Source organism: Aythya marila (genome assembly GCF_965140915.1).
Source record: "Aythya marila genome assembly, chromosome: Z".
Taxonomy (NCBI): domain Eukaryota; kingdom Metazoa; phylum Chordata; class Aves; order Anseriformes; family Anatidae; genus Aythya; species Aythya marila.
In genome coordinates this window covers 10,634,369-10,652,855 of record NC_139080.1, presented here as the reverse complement: position 1 = coordinate 10,652,855, position 18,487 = coordinate 10,634,369, and the positions used below count along the sequence as shown (strand labels likewise).

The following is an 18,487-nucleotide window of genomic DNA, read 5'->3' as shown; positions in this document are numbered from 1 at the left end:
AATCCCAGCGGATGCACACCGCATCTGCCCGGGGCCGGGCGGGAGGAGCGCGGTGCCGCCTCCACCAGTGCATGGAGCGGCTCCAGCTGCGCATTCCTGAGCCGTTCGGCAATGCTGCGTGCAGCAGGAGCCCTCGCAGAGGCCCTCGGCCCCCGCCGACGAGGAATGCGAGGCGAGCGGGGGCTCCCCCCCTCCACACACCCCGAGCACGCACCCTGCCCCGCAGCCCCCCGGGCAGGATGAGTCCCCGCGGCAGCCGGTGGTGGAAAAGGTTTTTTTTTTTTTTTTTTTTTTTTTTTTTTGAGTGTTTCGCAGGCAGGGCGGGCTGCTGCGGTCAGTGGGCCGGCGCTCGTCATCTTCCCTACATCTAAAAATATTCCGGAGCTGAGCGCAGGGCTGCCTTCCATCCCTGCCCCCTGAGCCGCCCTGGGGAACGGAGGACGTGCAGCCTCCAGGGCAGGGTCAGGACCACGAGGGGAACAGCATCAGATGATGAAATTAACTCCCTCCCAGCCCAAACCTGGGTAACGCTGAGGAGGGAGCAAAAAAAGGATGGTGAGAGCGGGCAGGAACCCGTCCAGCCGTGCCGACCATCCCAGCAGCCCCACTCTTTAAGAACTTTGACCAAAACAGATCTTCAGGAGGAACCCAAACCGTTTTTGGAGGCGTTTCCATCACCAGAGGGGAAAAGGCAACATTTTGCAGCAGGGCAGGGGCCGCCCCGCGCCACGCACGCCCTCCACGACCACCAGCAGCCGCACGTGGCCAAGGCGAAGGCTGAAAGCAGGGTGCGAAAAGCCAAGCACAGAGAGCTCAGGCTGGGGGGAAAAGGGCACTTGCCGTGGGCGTTGCAGCTCCACACCCGGCGTAACGCTGCAGGCACTCACGTGCAAGGTGCTCAACACCCCCAGCGAGCAGCCCAGGCGCTCTGGCCGGGCTGCAAAGCAGAAGTGGGCTCTGCTGCTCACAGCAGCACGCCCCGAACCCCAGGGCAATCTGGCGGCGCCTCGTCACGTGCAGTGGTTTGCAAATCGCCCCCGGTGCCTCCCATGGGCACCAGACAGCAAGGCGCACGGCGATGGGCGAGCACGGCCACCCCCGTGCCACCCCTCGGGATGAGGGGGGGGGAGAGAAAAGTTAAAAAGGAGAAAAAAAAAAAAAAAATAATAATAATAATAATAAAGGGCTAGGTGAATGCACACCGAATTTCCTGGCCAGGCTCCAGGGAAGGCAAACAAGCCTTGCTGGCAAGCAGGGGCAGACGGGGTGGCCGGGGGCGCTTCTGCGGCGAGCCCCGGTGACGCAGCGGGTGCCAGCCCTGCCGGCACCGGGCCCTGCGCGCCTGGGCAGGGGAAAAAAAATAAAGTTTTACGTTGGTAATGGTAACGGTGATGGAAAAACAGCTGTAAAGTTTTGGGGTTTGCTGTTCGGCAGGGCAGGCGGTGTGGCACGGTGGTGGCACGCTCCCTGGAGCCACAGCCCCGCGCCCAGCGCACCCGTTCCGCAGTTTTCACTATCTTCCGGGTCCGTTTCCCGATTTCCCCTGTTTTTGCCCCAGCGGAGCCGCAGGGTGCCCCCGCTGCAGGAAGCTCCCCCAGCCCTTCCGCCCCGCGGTCACAGCCCGGCGGCGAGGCAGGATCCGGGGAGCTGGGGGATTTAATTTATTACCTCTTTTTTTTTTTTTTTTTTTTTTTTTTTTTTTTTTTTGGTGTCGTTTTAATTCCTTTTAACCAGCCGCGAGCCACAGCCCAGCCCTCGGGGTTAATCTGTAACCGGCGGGCACGGAAATCCCGTAACCGGCTGGCTGCCGAGGGCGGGGGGTGGGGGGTGGGTGCGCGCCTGTCCCCCCCCCCCCTTTTACCCAATTTCGCCCGGTTTCGCCCCATTCTGCCGGTCTGCGAGCTGTCAGCCGGCACGAAGCCTTCCTCCTCCTCCTCCTCCCTGCCCGCGGGGTCACACCGCGGCCGCTCCCGGGACCCCGGGAGGAGGCAGACGAGGAAGAGGAGAAGGGAGGAAGAGAGGAGGAAGGGTGGGTGATGGTGATGGTGGGGGGTAGGGGGGGGGGGGACACCCCCACGGATGCCGCGACCCCCGCAGCGCGCCCGCGCCCTCCCCTCCCTCCCGCACCCCGCCCCTCGGGGGGTCGCCCCCCGCTGCCCCGGGCCCCCTCCCGCTGCCGGGGCGCCCCTCGGGGCTCGGTGCCCGCTCCCCCGGCCCCGTGTACCTGGAGCAGCGCGCCGGGCCCGCCGAGCCTGTGCGGCAGCGGGGCGGCACCGCCCGCTTCCCGCCCCCGCCCTCCGTCCCTCCCGCCACCATTCCCCCGCCGCGCATGCGCCGCCGGGGCGCGCCGGCGCGCCGCGCAGCGGCCGCGGGGCGGGGCCTCGCGGGGCGGGGCGCGCCGGCGCGCCGGCGGAGGGCGGGAAAGGAGTGCGCCCAGGGGGCGGGACGCGATCGGCGCCGGAGCCCCCATGGAGCCGCCGCCGCCGCCGGACCCGCTGCACTCACGGTCCCTCCCCGCCGCCTTCACGCTGCCCCCCGGCCCCGCCAGCCCTCCCTCGGGCCCCGGTGTGCCCCCCGAGCCGCCCTACAGCCCCCCTGCCTACCCCATGCTGCTCGCACGCTGGCCGAGGCCTGCCCCCCCGGTGACCCCCGCTGCTCCTCGGGGCTCCCCGGTGCTCCTCTCTGCTCTTCAATGCTCCCCGGTGACCCCCGGTGCTCCTCGGGGCCCCCCGGTGCTCCCCGCGCCCCCCCAGTGCCCTCCAGTGCCCCCCGGTGCCGCTCCGTGCCCCCCCCCGGTGCTCCCTGCTCCCCCCCAGTGCCCTCCAGTGCCCCCCGGTGCCGCTCCGTGCCCCCCCCCGGTGCTCCCTGCTCCCCCCCAGTGCCCTCCGGTGCCCCCCGGTGCTCCTCGGTGCCCCCCCCCATTGCTCCCCGCTGCCCCTCACCCCCCCCCGCCCCCTCCCGGTGCCCCCCGCTGCCCCCCGGTGCCCGCCGAGCCCGTGCCGAGCCCGCAGCCCCCGGGGGAGCAGAAGCAGAAGCAGAACCCACCCGGGGGGCAGGGGGGTGAGGTGGCCGGGGACAGGCTCCTGCTGGCCCAGGGGAGCATGCCCGACCTCGAGGTGAGCTCTGCCTGGGGGGGTGGCTCCTCCTGGGGGGGTCTGGATTGGCTCTGTGCTCATGAAGGATTGAGGTTTTTTTTGTTTGTTTGTTTGTTTGTTTTTTTATAGCGGCTGAACCGGGAGGTGGACGAGTTGCTGTTGGACATGCTGAGCTCCTTTCTGGACACGGTGGAGTCGCTGTACATCTCCAAGCTGCCTGGCAACAAGAGCGGCGTTTCTGGGGAGCGGAGCCTGCCCCAGAGCCCCGGCAGTGCCCCGGCCAGCAACACGCAGAGCTCGGACGTGGTGCAGGGTGATCACAGCTCTTCCCCCCAGCAAGGCTGGCCGGCACCAGAAAGAAGCGTGAGGGCAGACACAGGAGAAGGAGATGTTTCCATCAACCCTGGTGAGCGATGTGGGGGGCCCTTCGGGCCTGGCTCTGGGTGGTGCTGTGCCTGGAAAAAAAGAAGGAAAGTGTGCAGAAAAGCACCCTGACACAGAGGCCTCCTGTGGGGGCACAAAGCAGTGATGCAGAGGCTGCTATCGTGCCTTTCTGCAGGCATAAAATCACAATTTCACGCTACTCGGATGTGGCTGGTGAGGTTTTTGTGCTGCTTCGCTGAGGCCCACAGCTTGACTCTCCCTTCTTTCCTTCCTTCCCCAGAGCCATGGATGGGTCAGGAAAGCATGGATGTGGCAGTGCAGCCGGGCACCAGTTTCCCAGTTGCTGTTAACGTGGATGCTGGACCCCAGCCCATGCCCGAAGCCACCATGCAGGTACTGACTGCTGTGCCTAAGGCAGCCTGTGCTGCTGGGCCCAGCCTTTTCTTCTCATCACATTCCTCGGAGCAATTTCTCCCTTGCCTGGAGAAAAGGGAAGACATCTTTGGGGAAAGCTTTGGGGGAGCTTCTGCATCCCTTCTCTGCCCCGGGGTGGGCTCCCTCCCTTTGCTTTGGATTTTCAGTAGGTATATTTCTTATTTCTGCTGTTTTTCTAGCCTGCCTTACCGGAGGTGGTGCTGCCTGGGGAGGGGAATCAGCTCCTGGAGAACAAAGGTGCACCACTGCAGACCGGCCAGCAACTGAGCAAAGTGAGTCCTGGCTGCAGCCTGCCAGTCCCAAACAGATTTTGATTCCTCAAAATCCTCAGACTTTGATTCCTTCAGAGCTGAAAATGCAGGATGGTGCCTCGGCAGGGCCACATGCAGCAGGCCTCAGGGTCCTGCTCCTCCCTTTTGGGCCCTGGCTCTTGGTCTCCCCCCCTTGTGAGACTGACCGCAGGAGGCAGTAACACCACGAGTGCTTTCAGCCTTCTCCCCGCTTGCCTGGTGGCTCGTGCGCTGCCTGCTTTTCGTCTTTTTGCCTTCCTTTGGTTTATTTTATTGCTCTGCTACGCCAGGAAGCTGCTGGTCTTATCAGCAGGCCAGAGTTTGCCTTGCAGCTTTTGCGTTTGTGCAGTGGCGTGGGAGGAGTAGGGCGCAGAGGCAGGCAGCTGTCTGCTTTCAAGGCTGAGAGCTGTGCAGCATTTGTCAGGGCTGTGCTATCACCTCGGGGGAGGGCTGCTGATGAGGCATGGCTCTTGCAGGCTGAGGAGTGGCTCCTGAAGAAAACGTGCCGGAAAATGCGGAGCCATCAGTTGGCCCTGGACAGCCGTCGCAAGGATAAGATCTACATGGTGGGCCTGGAGAACAGGTACGGGCACACAACTGCTGTGCTCTGCTGCTGCTGGGGTCTTGTCTCCGTGGGCAGAAAGCGAGCAGACCCTGCTGGGGGGGCTCAGAAGCTCAGGGCATGGCCCTCCTGCTCTGTTAGGCATGGGGGAGGCATGGGGCTTGCTCAACGTGAGCCAAGCATTGACCAGACCCAGCAGTGCCTGTGGCTGTTCCCTGAGGAAACCCCCCTGCTGACTAACGAGTTAAAACCTCTCTGTTTTTTTTTTTTTTTCCCCCCACACCCTGTGCTGTTGGCAGGGTGGCAATCTGCACAGCTCAGAACCACGAGCTGCAGAAGAAGGTGCAGCTCCTGCAGAAGGACAACACGTGAGTCGGTGGCCGGAGGCATGGTGGGGAGGGTCGTTCCCCGTGCTGGGGTGGCAGCCAGTCGCTGAGATGTCGTGCCTGCTCTCCCGCAGGTCCCTGATGGAGCAGCTGCACAAACTGCAGGCCCTGGTGCGAGAGCTGACCGCCACGGACAGCACGGCGAGGCACCTGCACCCGGCGTGGCAGGCGGCGCGTGGCAGGCAGGAGGAGGCTGTGCTGGAGAGGCTGAACACCGAGCCGGAGGACACCTCGCTGCTGGGCAGCCTCAATCCCTCGTGGGGAGAGGCGCAGAGCCTGCCCGTGCCCGATCTGAGGTACGCCTTCAACACCGGCTCCTCCTCTGACCCTGCTGCCACGGCGGGCTCCGAGCTGGGCCCTCCCCAGCCGCAGGGAGCAGCTCCCCTGCAGCCACCCCTCGCCCTCGGGGGTGCTGGTGCCATGGAGAGCCAAGAGGCAGGAGCAGGAGGAGCGCACCAGCAGTGTCTTTATCCAGCAGCAGCACCACACCAGGGAGATGTGACCCTTGCCTCCTGCTTTCCGCCGGCCGGGGTGAGGCCGGGCGCCCCGCAGAGCTGTGTTGGCAGAGGGTCTGTCAGAGCGCAGGCTTTTAAATCATCTCCTGGCGGCTGGTAGCTCAGAGGGGGGGTTACCAGGGAGGGATTGTGCTGCAGATGATCTGTTCCTGCACCCCGGAGGTGTCACAGGAGCCTGCCCGAGGTGGGGTGGGGAGCTCTCTGAGCTTAGCTCCGCTGGCGTGCAGAGGGTGAAGGGGAAGGCTGCGGGGCCTCCTGATCTTCCGAGGGGGTTTCTGTCCGCTGGCTGGGTGCTGAGCACCCCGGCTTTGAAGGCGTGAGAAAGAAAAGTTGTGTTTTTGCAGTAGAGAGCTAGGTTTCTGTGTTCCAAGGTGGTTGTGTAGTCATAACGAGAAATGTTAAGTAGGTTAAGTGGACAGTGGAAGGCCTCGGTATTCCAAAATAAGGTAGAAGCTTGAGAAAAACAGGGTGAGCAGTGTGAGAACAGTAAGACAAAGATCGCGGGTTCTCAAAGTGTAAGAAAGGAGAAATTAAAGGGTTAAAAACTAATAATTTTACAGATATGTTATAGAGGAGTGTTGAGTAGCTTGTGAAGCTGTAGTACTCAGCCAGTGAGAAAACACAGGAGGTGATCAGGTGTCAGGTAATAGGCAATAAGAGGTTAAGGTTTATAGACTGTAATGTGCTCCTGATTGACAGGACGCCCACTGTTACAATCACAAATAAAATAGTTTCACAGGAGATCCTGTCTGGAGAAAATTATTGGAGATTTTCCTCACACAATCAGCTGGCTCTGGGCTGAGCGGCTGGGGCTGGGCACGGGGCTGGGAGCCCTGCAGAAGCACCCCGAGTGCAGGAGCCCCCTGCCCAGCCCAGCAGAGGCCGGGGATGCGTGGCACCCTGCAAATAATTTGGGACGAGCAGGTGCTGCCAGCACGGAGTGCGCCAGGCTGCGGTGCTGTTAGCTGTGGCAGAACCCGGCAGCTTCCCCTGGAGGAAGTGCAAGGAGCCCGCCGTCTGCCCCCACCTCTGCTTTCGTAAGGAGAAGCTGCACAATTGCAGGAAGTGGAGCAAAGCTGGAGTGGTGCAACAGCCCCGTCCCCGCAGGGGGGCAGGGGGGCGATGGCTGCTGCACCGGGGCTGCGTGCTGAGCTCTGCCGGGGTCACCAAGGTGGCTCCTGAGCCCAACGCGGGGCTTGGGGTGCAGGAACCTCGGGGAAGGAGGCGTGTTTGTGGCAGAAAAGCACTGGGAGAGGTGCTGTGTGGGTGGACAAGAAGTAAAACTGCTTGCTTCGTCTCTCTTCGCAAGAAGAAGAAGCGGAAGAGTGGGGCTGTGCCTCGGGACAGGTGGCAGCGCGCTTCTGCTTCTAGGGCGAGGTGACCCCGGGAAGGCGGCTGCCGCTCCTTCCCCAGCCACCTCCTGCGGTCTAGGAGCCCAGAATTGCATTTGTTTCGTTTTTATGCAGTTTGAGGGCGGGGTGTGTAATGCTACCAGTGCCAGCTGGAGTCCCAGACGTTGGCCTGGGGCTAACCAATATCCCTGCGAGTCGTCCAAGACGAGACGTGGCAGTGTTGGCAGCAGTGCCGGGCACTGCACCCCGTACCTGCCACCCAGCCGAGCAGCAGGAGGGGAGAGCTGGGGTGTCTCAGAGCCTGCGTCAGGTCCAGGTGCTGCCCTGGAGACATTTCGGGGTCGGTGCAATGTCCTCAGCCCCTTCCACCGCAGTAATGCTGTTTTTTCACCATTTTCCATGCTGCTGTGCCTGCCTTGCAGCAAGCAGCTGTGAGCCAGCAAGGGGAAGGCAGCGTGGCATGGCTTCACGCCGTGGCACAAGCGGCAGTGATGAGAAAAATGCCAGGAATGAGCCCTTCAGACGCGTGGTGCTCCCATCGGGCAGAGGAACAGCAGCAGCCTGCTATTTCTGTGACCCCCCCACTCCTCATCCTCGCCAAGGACTGTCCCTGACGGCTCTCCCTGCACGCTGCGGGTGGCACGGGGCATGCTGCTGGCACTGCCACAATGCTGTCCCCAGCTTGTGTGGGGCTGAGCAGGGTCCTGAATCCCCTGGAGGTGGTGGGGACCTCAGGATTGATCATGGGACAGGGCTCACAGGTGATGGGAGAGGCACTGGGACACCACAGGAGGATGTCCTGGCAGACGAGAGATGAGAAGACAAGAGCCAGAGGACATTTTGCAGCAAAGCTTTATTGTGAGCAAAGGAAGCAGAAGGAGCTGGGTCTGGAGCCCAGCACTGACACTGGCCTGGGACCCCACGGGGCCACCCTCACTCCCAGCGCTTGCGCAGGCGGGTGAAGGTGTTGATGCCAACCCTGCAGGGACAGAGCAGGAGACGTCAGGCAGGAGGCACGGGGCCACCACATCGCTGCCAGGCCCCGTGCCTCTGCCCCGGGCTCACCTGGTGGCTTTCCAGTCGTCACCAATGCTGTCTTCGTGTGACCGCAGGAGCCACATGGTCTTCAGGACCTCCTTGCCGTGCTCATCCACGAAGCACTGGCCCGTGAAGACGGTGATGGAGTCTGCGGGGAAGGGCAGGTGAGGGGAGCGTGGCTGGGTCTGGGCTCCCTGGCCCTGGGGACAGCTCGCTTGGGGATGGTGGTGTTGGGGCAGGGAGGGACGGGGGGACGGGGACTGCATGGAGATGGGCAGACAGCAAGGGGGTTCAGCCCCAGCCCCTCCTTTGTGTCCTGGGACCAGGAGGTGACTCTGGGGGCAGGGATGGGGACCCACTGCGGGCACAGCAGGGGATGGGGGAGACATCGGGGAGTCCTAAGGCAGGGATCATCAGGGATGCAGCAGGGAAGGGCAGGAGAGCATCTGTGGTGGGGTTGGGGGCAGCACAAGGAGGGATGGGAAGCACCAGGGACACCGCAGGGAGGCTGGGCAAGGAGAATAACCTGAAAAGCTCCACTTGACGGTGAAGCCGAAGGTGGGCTGGCTCTTCTGGTTGATGCTGTGCTGGTTTCCCCTGAGTGGTGATACTTTGATCTCTTTTGTCGTGGCCGTCACAGCTGTGTAGTAGGTGCCGGCGAACTCACCATTGCTGTTCACAGCCCCGATGGTCATGTTGGAGCCCAGGTCGTTGATCCAGCGCCCGGTCAGCACGCACTGGGGCAGAGAGGGCTCAGCACCGGGCAGGAGGCAGTCAAGGAGGCCCCCAGGGGCACAGTCCCACTACCCATCCCCAAACCCATCCCCATCCCCTTACCTGGTCAGCAGAGAGGCCGGGGGCCAGCAGGGCCAGGCCGAGCAGCAGCAGGAGGGAGGTCGTCGGCACCATCTCTGCAGCAGGTGGACAGGCGGCTGTGCTCCTCGCAGGGCTCCCTCGCCTTTTTATTGCCGCAGGGGTGCCAGCTCTGCCCAGGGTTGGGTTGTGCAATCAGGGCGGTTCCACCTCGGCAGTTCCCAGCTGCAGGCACGGATTCCCAAAACCCGGTGTTGAAACTGTCCCTCCTTGCTGGCTTTTACAAAGAGCCCCGCGGGGAGGCTGGCTGCACGGAGGCTTAGCCGGGGAAAACCCCTTCCAGGGAGGATGCTCCATTTGGCTGACCCTCAGCCACCTCAGGGCTGTGGCCAGGCAGCACATGGTGTGCCCAGCAGCATTTACACCAACCCCCACAGGGATGACAGCATCACAGCTCCAGCCCGCTCCTCCTCACCCAGCTCCATCATCCAAAACAAATTTGGACCAGAGCTGCTGCGAGGTTTTCAGGTGTGCAGCTCACTCCCGGCTGTGGCAGCCGGGTGCAGCCCCAGGGGCTCACGCTCTCCCAAACCCCTTTTTAATAAAGTCTTTATTCATTTCTTGATAAGGAAAACCCCCCAGCCCTGAAAAAGCCATTAAGGAGCATAAAACCATCACGCCCTGGGTGTGCCAGCGTACAGGTTTGCTGCTGTGTTGGCAGGTTAGAGGAAAAAGGCTGATTCTGAGAAGGAAGCGTTCCTCGAATATCTTGGATGTCATGTTTTAGTGCTGACAAATATTTTTATGGCGGGGTGTTCAAGTCGTTTTATTTGTGTGTTTACGTACTTTCACTTTTGTTGCCGGCCGAGGAGGCTGACGTGACTCATTTCATGCCAGATTTTCTCATATGTTCCTTAAAAACATCCAAGGTGACCTCTTGAAAAACAAGTATTACTTCCCCAGTCATCACCCACAGGCACAGAGGAAAAAAAAAAAAATCCATTTCTTGTAAGGAACAGCTCAGAAATACAGCTCTGTTCTCCTTTTCTTTTAGCCTCACTTCTGAGCCCTGGTTTCTCTCAGCAGCAGGACTGATCCCTGCCCGTGCTGCTGGGCACCTCGCTGCCACCTCTCCGCAGAAGCCTGCGGGCCCCTCGCCGCTCCCCCAGCATTGCACTTCCCGGCAGGACCAGTCTGGGGATTTAGGATCTCGTGGCTCGTTTCCCAATGATTTTCCAGCCCTTGGTCTCCCTGCTGCACACACACACAAGCCCCTGCTGTGACAGCAGCCGTGCCTTTCTGGGAAAAATTCTCGCTGCTGTGTTGACTTTGTTTTTATCTAGGAATCGGCTGCACCTCGAGGTAGGATTTCCTATTAAGCTGCTGGGTTTACTTTGGCTGCCTGGGCACAGCTCATTTACACCTGGATAGGTTTCGATCAGCAGAATAGAAACTCCAGCATCAGCACTATTTACCATTACTTTTCCTATATTTAATAAACCTTAGCCTGGTCGCGTGCAGGAGCTGGTGCACAGGGTCTGTGCGCCGAGCATCCTCCGACGTCCCCCAAACCGGGCAGCACGTGGCGAGCCCTGCAATTGAGTCAGCCTTGGGAAATATTTCTCCACAAACGGTGGAGAAAATGACTCCTCTCTGGAACCAAAGATCACAAGCCCAGCCTAGAGAGCTGTCTGTGCGGACCTTTCTGAAAGCTGGCCCTCTAAGATGCAATTGTAACTGGTGTGCTAAAAAGAAAATAGTAGGATTAGCCATTTATATGGTCACATCGAACCCCCCGGTCTTTGAAAGAAAGCCTGTAGGCAGCCCATCCCGCGGGGTTAATAAGCAACTCCAGCAGGTCTCAGCAATTCAGCCAAGCCTTGAAGAAAACCTGACAGCTTTGGCAGCCGTTTTTGTTCTTTGCCTGCCAGCCCAGGATGTCACCGCGCATGGGGATGGCCAATGGGGGCGAGTGGTTTGTTTTTCGGGGACCATGCACCGTGCTGAGCCCCCCGTGCTCACCCCTGGGGGTGTCCCCATGTCACCAGCCTCACTCCCCAGCTGACAGCCAAAGCCCTGGTGCAAGGCAAAGAGGGGCTGGCTTCCAGGGGGCAGCAGGGGAGTTTCACTTCCCCAAAACCAGGTGGGTGCAGCCACCGGGCAGGACGTGAATGAGGAAAAGGATGCGAGGAGCCCAGCCGTGGTGACAGGCTGGTCACGGGGCCAGCCTCCCGTGCAGCCTGGTGGCATTTTGGTACCCGTGCCAGTTTCAGTGCCTTCCTGGGGCAGGGAGTGCGAGGACTTCTTGCTCCCACCACCAGCCCGTGGGCAGGATCTCACGGAAGCCAGCCTGTCTGCAAGGCGTGCCCCCAGGTTCCCGCAGAAGGGGGACAGACAGCCGGACAATAGTTTGCTAGGCACTAGAAGTGATTAATCAGCTGAAACCTGCTCCCCCAGCTCGCAGCACAGTGCCAAGCCAGGGCCGTGCCGCTCCGCCGAGCTTCAGCTGCCGTGCCCGTGGGGCTGGGCTGGGGATGCTGGCAGTGCCATCCTGCTGACGGGGAGCTCGTGGCAAAGCCTGCGGGGTGACGCAGAGACAAATCCTGCAGTTGGACGCGGGGGGCTGTGGGTACCAGGATGCCCATAAGGGTACGTGCTGGGAATTGTACTGCCAGCAGGCCAGAAAGGTGGGCAAGAGGCAAGGGAAGGGGTAAACGCTCTGCCCAGCCCTCAGTCAGCCCCACACTGGTGCAGCAGAGTGAAGCCCCTCTCTGTTTTGCTCTGTGCAACACTGCTGCACGCCCGCAGTATGAACTTTTCCTGGTCTGGGGAGAGCCCCAGCTGGCAGCAGAAGTATTGCAGCCCTTCCTCGGGGAAACCCTGCGCGAGCACCGGCCGTATTTTTATCCACTAGCACCAGCTGATGGATGTTGGTGGAAATGGAACAACTCGCGGAAACCTGGCAAGCCCGCTCGGAAGAGAGGCAGCTGTCGAGGCAGAGGGAGCCTGGAAGAATAAATCAGATTGCTTTGGAGACGCAACGCGCGTGGCCCGGTTTTGATGGGGTTGCGCAAAGAGCAGAGGACAGGACCCAAAATATGGGCTGTAACCAGAGCTGTGCTGGGCGGCTGGGGCGAGCGGGGAGAGGTCAGGGTGACCGGGGAACCTGCACGGCCGCGGGGAGAGGCGTGGGAGTTTGTCTGCTGAGGGTGATGGAAACTGTTGCCTGATAAAGCATGGAAACGCTTCGTGCTTTGCAGGTCCTGCTGCCTGGCGGGGAGCAAGGATGATTTAAAAAAAAAAAAAAAAGTGCAGCCTTGGCTGATATGGATTCTTTTCTTTCTTTTTTTTTTTAATGCTTGAGGCTGGGTTAGGTTGTGGCATGCAGAACCTGTGGGGTGCAAGCTTTGCCGTGGCCATGGGGCAGAGGGGATCACCCCAAGAGCCCCTGCTTAGCTGGCACACCTTCACGGGGTGGGTGAAGCCACATCCTCGCAGGACGAGGACAAGCTGTGCAGGATCTTCCCTCCTGGGGCACGTTTGCGCGTGAAGATGTTTCTGCCCACCCTGCAGGGAAGCAGAGAGGTCCCGTGGGACGACCCACATACGCAGCCTGCTCAGCACCGCATGTGATGGGGGTGTCCCCAAATATTCCCCAGCTTGTCCCATGCAGCTGCTGGACACCCCGTGCCCATTCCCCACAGCCCCACCAGCTCTCCCCCTCCTGGTTGCAAACCCCACACCGGGGGGCTCCCTTGGGGCAGCCCCCACGCCCTGCTCACCCCACCAAGGGATGCTCTGAGGGGTGCTGGGGAGGACCCATCCCCGGTGCCTCTGCCCACCACGTCCCCCCGCTACCTGGTGGCTTTCCAGTCCTCCTCCAGGGACCCGACGGCTTCGCGCAGCAGCCACATGGTGCTCAGCACCTCCCTCCCGCTCGCCTCCACGAAGCACTGCCCAGCGAAGGTGGTGGTGGCATCTGCGGGGAAGGGGTGAGGTGGGAGGGGGACGGCACCCGATCACTGCCCCCCTGTGCTGGGGTGCCCCAAAGCCCCCCCTTTTCCCCAGGCAGACTTCCCAGAGGAGGACAAGTCCAGCCGGCTGCTGGAGCAACTCATGGTGCTGGCCCTGGTGCCCCAGCACTTACTGGAGAAGACGTCCCACCGCACGGTGAAGGCGAAAGTGGGCGATGCCACCTCACTGGGCTGCTGCTGGGCTCCCTTCAGCGGGGAGACGCGGGGACAGCCGCCGGCGAGGGTCACCCGGGTGAGGTACTCGCCCTGGAAGCCCCCGTCATCGGTCAGTGCCGAAATCTCCATCAGCGAGTCCTGCTCGTTCCTCCACAGCCCGCTCAGCTGGCACTGCAGGGACAGGGACACGGGCCATGCACCGTCCCCATGTGCAGAGCCCTCACCCCATCCCTTAGCCCCCTACCTTCCTCTCCGCGGGGCTGATGCACACCACCAGGGCCAGGAACAGGGCCAGGGTGAAGGCACTGCTCCCCATGGCCACGGGGCTGCCCAGCGCCTGGCACGGCTCTCCCTGGCCCCTTTATAGGGCTGTAACTGGAGCCAGGGCCAGAGTGGGCCAGGCGAGGTCAGGGTGACCCAGGAAGGGCTGCGGGGGGGCTGCACACCCCGTGCCGGGGGCTCGCGCCGCCCACCGCCGTCCCGTGCCACTGCCAGCTGTGTGGTGTCAGCTCCTGCTGCCGGTCCTGAGCCGCCTCTGCTGGAGCATGTGGCTTTTCTGGGAGATGGTGCTGCGGCCACAACCCCAAATTAATCCCTCCGGTACATGCAGAAGGGAACTTCAGAAGACAGCAAGGTGTTAAAGTCTGTGGACCCCAGCCTGGTGACATAGAAGCTCCCTGGCTTCATCTGCTTGGGAGAACTAACGGCTGGGTGGAGACATTGGGCACAGAGCCATTGGGTGCTGAGATGCTGGACACTGAGAAACTGCGTGCTGAGATGCTGGGTGCTGAGCCGCTGGATGCCGAGGATTTGGGTGCTGAGGTATTGGATATTCATGTCCTGAGGTGCTGAGATGTCGGGTACTGAGATGCTGGGCATTGGGATGTTGCATTTTGAGAATCTGTGTGTTGCAATGTTGTGTACTGAGACATCAGGCACTGAGATGTGTGCTGGGCTGTTGGGCATTGAGATACCGGGTACTGGGATATTGGATGTTAAGATGCTGGGTGTTGAGATGTTGGGTGCTGAGATATTTAGCAATAAGGCTTTGGGTGCTGAGAACCTGGGTGCTCAGATATTGGGCATTAGGTGTGCCTCTAGGGCTAGGAAGCAGGCTGGGGAATCAGGAGGTACGTGCTCATTTTGGGTTTCATGTGCATATTTCGGTCAGGAAGGATGCATAGTTGTGTGCAGTGCCACATGAAAGGGCTGGCCCTGGGGTGCTGTAGCCAGACATGGAGCCCCGCTGGCATCCAAAGTGTTGGGCACTGAGGAGTTGGGTGCTGAGGAGTTGGGCACTGATAAGCTGGTTACTGAGGTGTTGGGTGCTAAGGAGTCGAGTGCTGAGGAGTTGGGTGCTGAGATGTTTGGGTTCTGAGGTGTTGGGTGCTGAAGTGTTGGGTATTGAAGACTTGAGTGCTGTATAGTGGGTTTACATGTCAAGGTATTGGTAGAAGGGAGACATAGGGATGGCTTCAGTGAGAAGAATCCAGAAGCTGCCCCATGTCACGTAAGGGCCCCGCTGCTGACCAGAGCCGAGCCAATAAGCGCTGTTGGTTGCACCTCTGTGAGAGCAGATGTAAGACAGGGAAAAATAAAAAATAGAAAAAGAAGCTGCACCTCAGAGCAGCTGAGACAGTGAGAGGAGTGAGGAACAGCCTTGCAGGCACCAAGGTCAGTGGAGGAGGAGGGGGAGAGGCGCTCCAGGAGCCGGAGCAGAAGTCCCCTGTGGCCTGTGGTGAGGCCCATGGTGAAGCAGGATGTCCCCCTGCAGCCCATGGAGTACCACGGAGGAGCACGGCTCCACGCTGCAGACTATGGAGGAGACAACGGTGGAGCCGGTGGACCTGCACTGACAGAGGCTGCGGCCTGTGGAGGACTCCCACTGGAGCAGGCCCTGGGCTGGACCAGAGCCCGTGGAGAGGAGCCCACGCAGGAGCAGGGGGACAGGAGGGAGCTGCCACCCACCCATGGGGGACCCATGCTGGAGCAGTTTGCTCCTGAGGGATGGACCCCGTGGGACAGAGCTGTGCGGGAGCAGTTCTGGAAGAGCTGCTGCCTGTGGGCAGCCGCCGCCAGATCAGTTCAGCAAGGACTGCATCCCGTGGGAGGGACCCCACAGCACAGGGGATGAGAGTGACCGAGAAGGAGCGGTGGAGAAGAAGCGCTGTAGACTGACCATAAGCCCCGTTCCTTCATTCCCCTGCGCCGCTCTGGGGAATGAGGTGGAAGAGGGTGGTTGGGGGGGAGGTGCTTTTGGTTTCTTTCCTTTGTTTCTCACTTCTCTAACTTGTTACTAATAGGCAATAAATCTTACTGTCTCCCTATGCAGAATCTGGTTTTAAAGGAGTCCTGATGCTGTGCCTGCAGTGTGCAGCAGCACACACAACACGGGAGAGATACCAGTGCTGTTCCAGCTCTGAGTGCAGGGCACAGCACTGTGTGGGCTGCTGCAGAGAAAGGTGACTCCATCCCAGACAGACCCAACACCCACGGGAGCCAGGGCTCAAATATAGCCTGAACGGACAAGAGGTGACAGGAGCCAGAGGTGTTTGCAGTAAAGCTTTATTGTGAGGAGAGGCAGGGGCATTGGCCATGCCCAGGTGTTGTCACGCAATCACAGAGTCACAGAGTGTTCTGGGTTGGAAGGGACCTTACACACCACCTAACTCCAACCCCCTGCCATGGGCAGGGACACCTCCCACCAGCCCAGGCTGCCCCCAGCCCCATGCAGCCTGGCCTTGAGCACTGCCAGGGATGGGGCAGCCACAGCTGCTCTGGGCAGCCTGGGACAGGGCCTCACCACCCTCTGGGTGAAGAATTTCTTACGAATACATGTATCTAATCTAAATCCCCCTTCTTACACTTTAAAGCCATTCCCTATCACCCCCCAGCACAGAGTCCCACCCCAGCTCTCCTGTAGCCCCCTTCAGGTGCCACAAGGCCTCTAGAAGCCAGTGGCCAGCCTTGGGACCCCCACGGGGCCAGCCTCGCTCCATCTCTTATGGCAGGCGGGTGAAGTTGTCGGTGCCGGTCCTGCAGGGACAGAGCAGGAGACGTCAGGCAGGAGGCACGGGGCCACCACGTCTCTCCCTAGGCCCTGTGCCTCTGCTCCGGGCTCACCTGGTGGCATTCCAGTCATCAGCGATGCTTCTGACGTGTGACCGCAGGAGCCACATGGTCTTCAGGACCTCCTTGCCCTCCGTGTCCACGAAGCACTGGCCCGTGAAGACGGCGGTGGTGTCTGCGGGGAAGGGCAGGTGAGGGGAGCGTGGCTGGGTCTGGGCTCCTTGGCCCTGGGGACAGCTCGCTCGGGCTGTCCCTGCCCTCTGGCACACTCAGGAACTTCGGGAACACCACAGACACACGCTGGGTGGGGAATGCACTGAGAGCAGCCCCGGGGAGAAGGGCCTGGGGCTGTTGGTTGATGAGAAGCGGGACATGGGCCAGCAACGTGTGCTTGCTGCCCCGTGTCCTGGGCTGCACCAACACAGCGTGGGCAGCAGGGCGAGGGAGGGGATTGTCCCCCTCTGCTCTGCTATCGTGGGACCCCTTTGTCAGGGGGTGGAGGGATAGGACAAGGGGAACGGCTTGAAGCTAAGAGAGGAGAGATTTGGATAGGTGGTAGGAGGAGATTCCTCACCCAGAGGTGGCGAGGCTCTGGGGGCAGGCATGGGGGACCAGTGGGGACATGGGAGGGGATGGGGGAGCTCTGGGGACACCAAAGGTGGGGAGCCCTAGGGCATGCTGCATGAAGGGCAGGAGAGCCTCAAGGCTGGCACACGGCAGGGCTGCCGAGCATCAGGGCACCACAGGGGAGGGTAGAGCGGAAGGAGAAAGCACAGGGAGTGGATGGGAGCACCGGGGACAGCACAAGGAGAGGAGACGAACCTGTAAAATTCCAGTTGACAGTGAAGCCAAAAGTGGGCTGTGTCTTGATGTGCTGGATTCCCACCAGAGGTGATGCTTTGATATCTTTTGTCGTCGTCATCACAGGCGTGTGGTAGGTGCCGGTGAACTCGCCGTTGCTGTTCACAGCCCCGATGGTCATGTCGGAGCCCTGGTCGTTGATCCAGCGCCCGGTCAGCACGCACTGGGGCAGAGAGGGCTCAGCACCGGGCAGGAGGCAGTCAAGGAGGCCCCCAGGGGCACAGTCCCACTACCCATCCCCAAACCCATCCCCATCCCCTTACCTGGTCAGCAGAGAGGCCGGGGGCCAGCAGGGCCAGGCCGAGCAGCAGCAGGAGGGAGGTCGTCGGCACCATCTCTGCAGAAGGCGGACGGGCGGCTGTGCTCCTCGCAGGGCTCCCTCGCCTTTTTATTGCCACGGGGCTGCAGGTGGCAGCTCTGCCCAGGCTTGGGTTGTGCAATCGGGGCGGTTCCACCATGAAGGGGCCATTCCCACCCCTACAAGATTTGGGATTGGAATTCTGAAAATCTGATGTTGAAACTGTGCTTCCTTGCTGGTGTTTACCAAGAGCCTTGCGGGGGAGCTGGCATCATGGAGGCTCAAACAAGGAAAATACTTTCTGGGGAAGACACTCCCTCCCTCCTGCTGCCCCTTGTTTGCACCATGGCCATTCCCAGGTTACACAGGGACTACCCGGTGATATCAATGCCATATTCTGAGCTGCCTGGTGGAAAAGGACCTGGGAGTGATGGTGGATAGTTGGCTGAATATGAGCCAGCAGTGTGCTCAGGTGGCCAAGAAGGTCAAGAGCATCCTGGCTTGCATAAGAAACAGTGTGACCAGCAGGGCTAGGGAGGTGATTGTCCCCCTGTACTCGGCTCTGGTGAGGCCGCACCTCGAGTACTGTGTTCAGTTTTGGGCCCCTCGCTACAAGAAGGACATCGAGGTACTTGAGTGGGTCCAGAGAAGGGCAACGAAGCTGGTGAGGGGCCTGGAGAACAAGTCCTCCGAGGAGCGGCTGAGGGAGCTGGGCTTGTTCAGCCTGGAGAAAAGGAGGCTCAGGGGTGACCTTATTGCTCTCTACAGATACCTTAAAGGAGGCTGTAGCGAGGTGGGGGTTGGTCTATTCTCCCACGTGCCTGGTGACAGGACGAGGGGGAATGGGCTTAAGTTGCGCCAGGGGAGTTTTAGGTTGGATCTTAGGAAGAACTTCTTTACTGAAAGGGTTGTTAAGACACTGGAACAGGCTGCCCAGGGAAGTGGTGGAGTCACCATCCCTGGAAGTCTTCAAAAGATGTTTAGATGTAGAGCTTAGGGATATGGTTTAGTGGGGACTGTTAGCGTTAGGTCAGAGGTTGGACTCGATGATCTTGAGGTCTCTTCCAACCTAGAAATCCTGTGATTCTGTGATTCTGTGATTCATGTGCGTATTTCGGTCAGGAAGGATGCGTAGTTTTGTGCAGTGAGGGTGGTCCTGGCTCAATATCACTCCCGTGTGCTGCTCCAGCACGGAGGAT

General features: G+C 60.7%; 5 protein-coding genes across 6 annotated transcripts in view; 1 reads left to right on the top strand and 4 right to left on the bottom strand.

Moving 5' to 3' along the window:
* TLN1 (talin 1) overlaps positions 1–2,272 on the bottom strand; it is a 30,539-nt gene extending 28,267 nt beyond the window's left edge. For both annotated transcript variants that reach the window (XM_082783207.1, XM_082783208.1), the window contains exon 1: positions 2,225–2,272. The gene's annotated coding sequence lies outside the window, so the exon portion shown is untranslated. The remainder of the gene's footprint in view (positions 1–2,224) is intronic.
* A 177-nt stretch (positions 2,273–2,449) lies between these two features.
* On the top strand, positions 2,450–5,654 carry LOC309889781 (uncharacterized protein; the record flags this gene model as incomplete). Its single annotated transcript, XM_082782809.1, is given in 8 exon segments — positions 2,450–3,116; positions 3,225–3,501; positions 3,760–3,872; positions 4,094–4,186; positions 4,681–4,787; positions 5,066–5,134; positions 5,227–5,523; positions 5,525–5,654. Coding segments are annotated over 8 exon segments (1,734 nt in total). The 5' UTR covers positions 2,450–2,468.
* Positions 5,655–7,859: 2,205 nt separating this feature from the next.
* Positions 7,860–9,320, bottom strand: LOC309889603 (avidin-like). The gene is made up of 4 exons (XM_082782479.1): positions 8,895–9,320; positions 8,584–8,794; positions 8,085–8,205; positions 7,860–7,998 (listed from the first exon to the last, which is right to left on the bottom strand). Exons 1-4 carry the CDS (start codon positions 8,964–8,966, stop codon positions 7,953–7,955), a joined length of 450 nt encoding a protein of 149 aa, XP_082638605.1. The 5' UTR covers positions 8,967–9,320; the 3' UTR covers positions 7,860–7,952.
* Positions 9,321–12,239: 2,919 nt separating this feature from the next.
* On the bottom strand, positions 12,240–13,384 carry LOC309890342 (avidin-like). Its single transcript, XM_082784094.1, has 4 exons — positions 13,305–13,384; positions 13,018–13,231; positions 12,729–12,849; positions 12,240–12,437 (listed from the first exon to the last, which is right to left on the bottom strand). The coding sequence occupies exons 1-4, from the start codon at positions 13,374–13,376 to the stop codon at positions 12,338–12,340; spliced, it is 507 nt and encodes a 168-aa protein (XP_082640220.1). The 5' UTR covers positions 13,377–13,384; the 3' UTR covers positions 12,240–12,337.
* A 2,231-nt stretch (positions 13,385–15,615) lies between these two features.
* Positions 15,616–17,364, bottom strand: LOC309890324 (avidin-like). The gene is made up of 4 exons (XM_082784052.1): positions 17,254–17,364; positions 16,952–17,153; positions 16,184–16,304; positions 15,616–16,096 (listed from the first exon to the last, which is right to left on the bottom strand). Exons 1-4 carry the CDS (start codon positions 17,323–17,325, stop codon positions 16,063–16,065), a joined length of 429 nt encoding a protein of 142 aa, XP_082640178.1. The 5' UTR covers positions 17,326–17,364; the 3' UTR covers positions 15,616–16,062.
* Positions 17,365–18,487: the final 1,123 nt, after the last annotated feature.

Coding starts and splice junctions, on each gene's coding strand:
- LOC309889603 (XM_082782479.1), bottom strand. CDS start 8,966: ATGGTGCCGACGACCTCCCTCCTGCTGCTGCTCGGCCTGGCCCTGCTG. Junction 8,795..8,894: donor CCGGCCTCTCTGCTGACCAG/GTAAGGGGATGG, acceptor TCTCTGCCCCAG/TGCGTGCTGACCGGGCGCTG. Junction 8,206..8,583: donor CGTCAAGTGGAGCTTTTCAG/GTTATTCTCCTT, acceptor CCTTCCCCGCAG/ACTCCATCACCGTCTTCACG.
- LOC309890342 (XM_082784094.1), bottom strand. CDS start 13,376: ATGGGGAGCAGTGCCTTCACCCTGGCCCTGTTCCTGGCCCTGGTGGTG. Junction 13,232..13,304: donor TCAGCCCCGCGGAGAGGAAG/GTAGGGGGCTAA, acceptor CTGTCCCTGCAG/TGCCAGCTGAGCGGGCTGTG. Junction 12,850..13,017: donor GCGGTGGGACGTCTTCTCCA/GTAAGTGCTGGG, acceptor CCTTCCCCGCAG/ATGCCACCACCACCTTCGCT.
- LOC309890324 (XM_082784052.1), bottom strand. CDS start 17,325: ATGGTGCCGACGACCTCCCTCCTGCTGCTGCTCGGCCTGGCCCTGCTG. Junction 17,154..17,253: donor CCGGCCTCTCTGCTGACCAG/GTAAGGGGATGG, acceptor TCTCTGCCCCAG/TGCGTGCTGACCGGGCGCTG. Junction 16,305..16,951: donor TGTCAACTGGAATTTTACAG/GTTCGTCTCCTC, acceptor CCTTCCCCGCAG/ACACCACCGCCGTCTTCACG.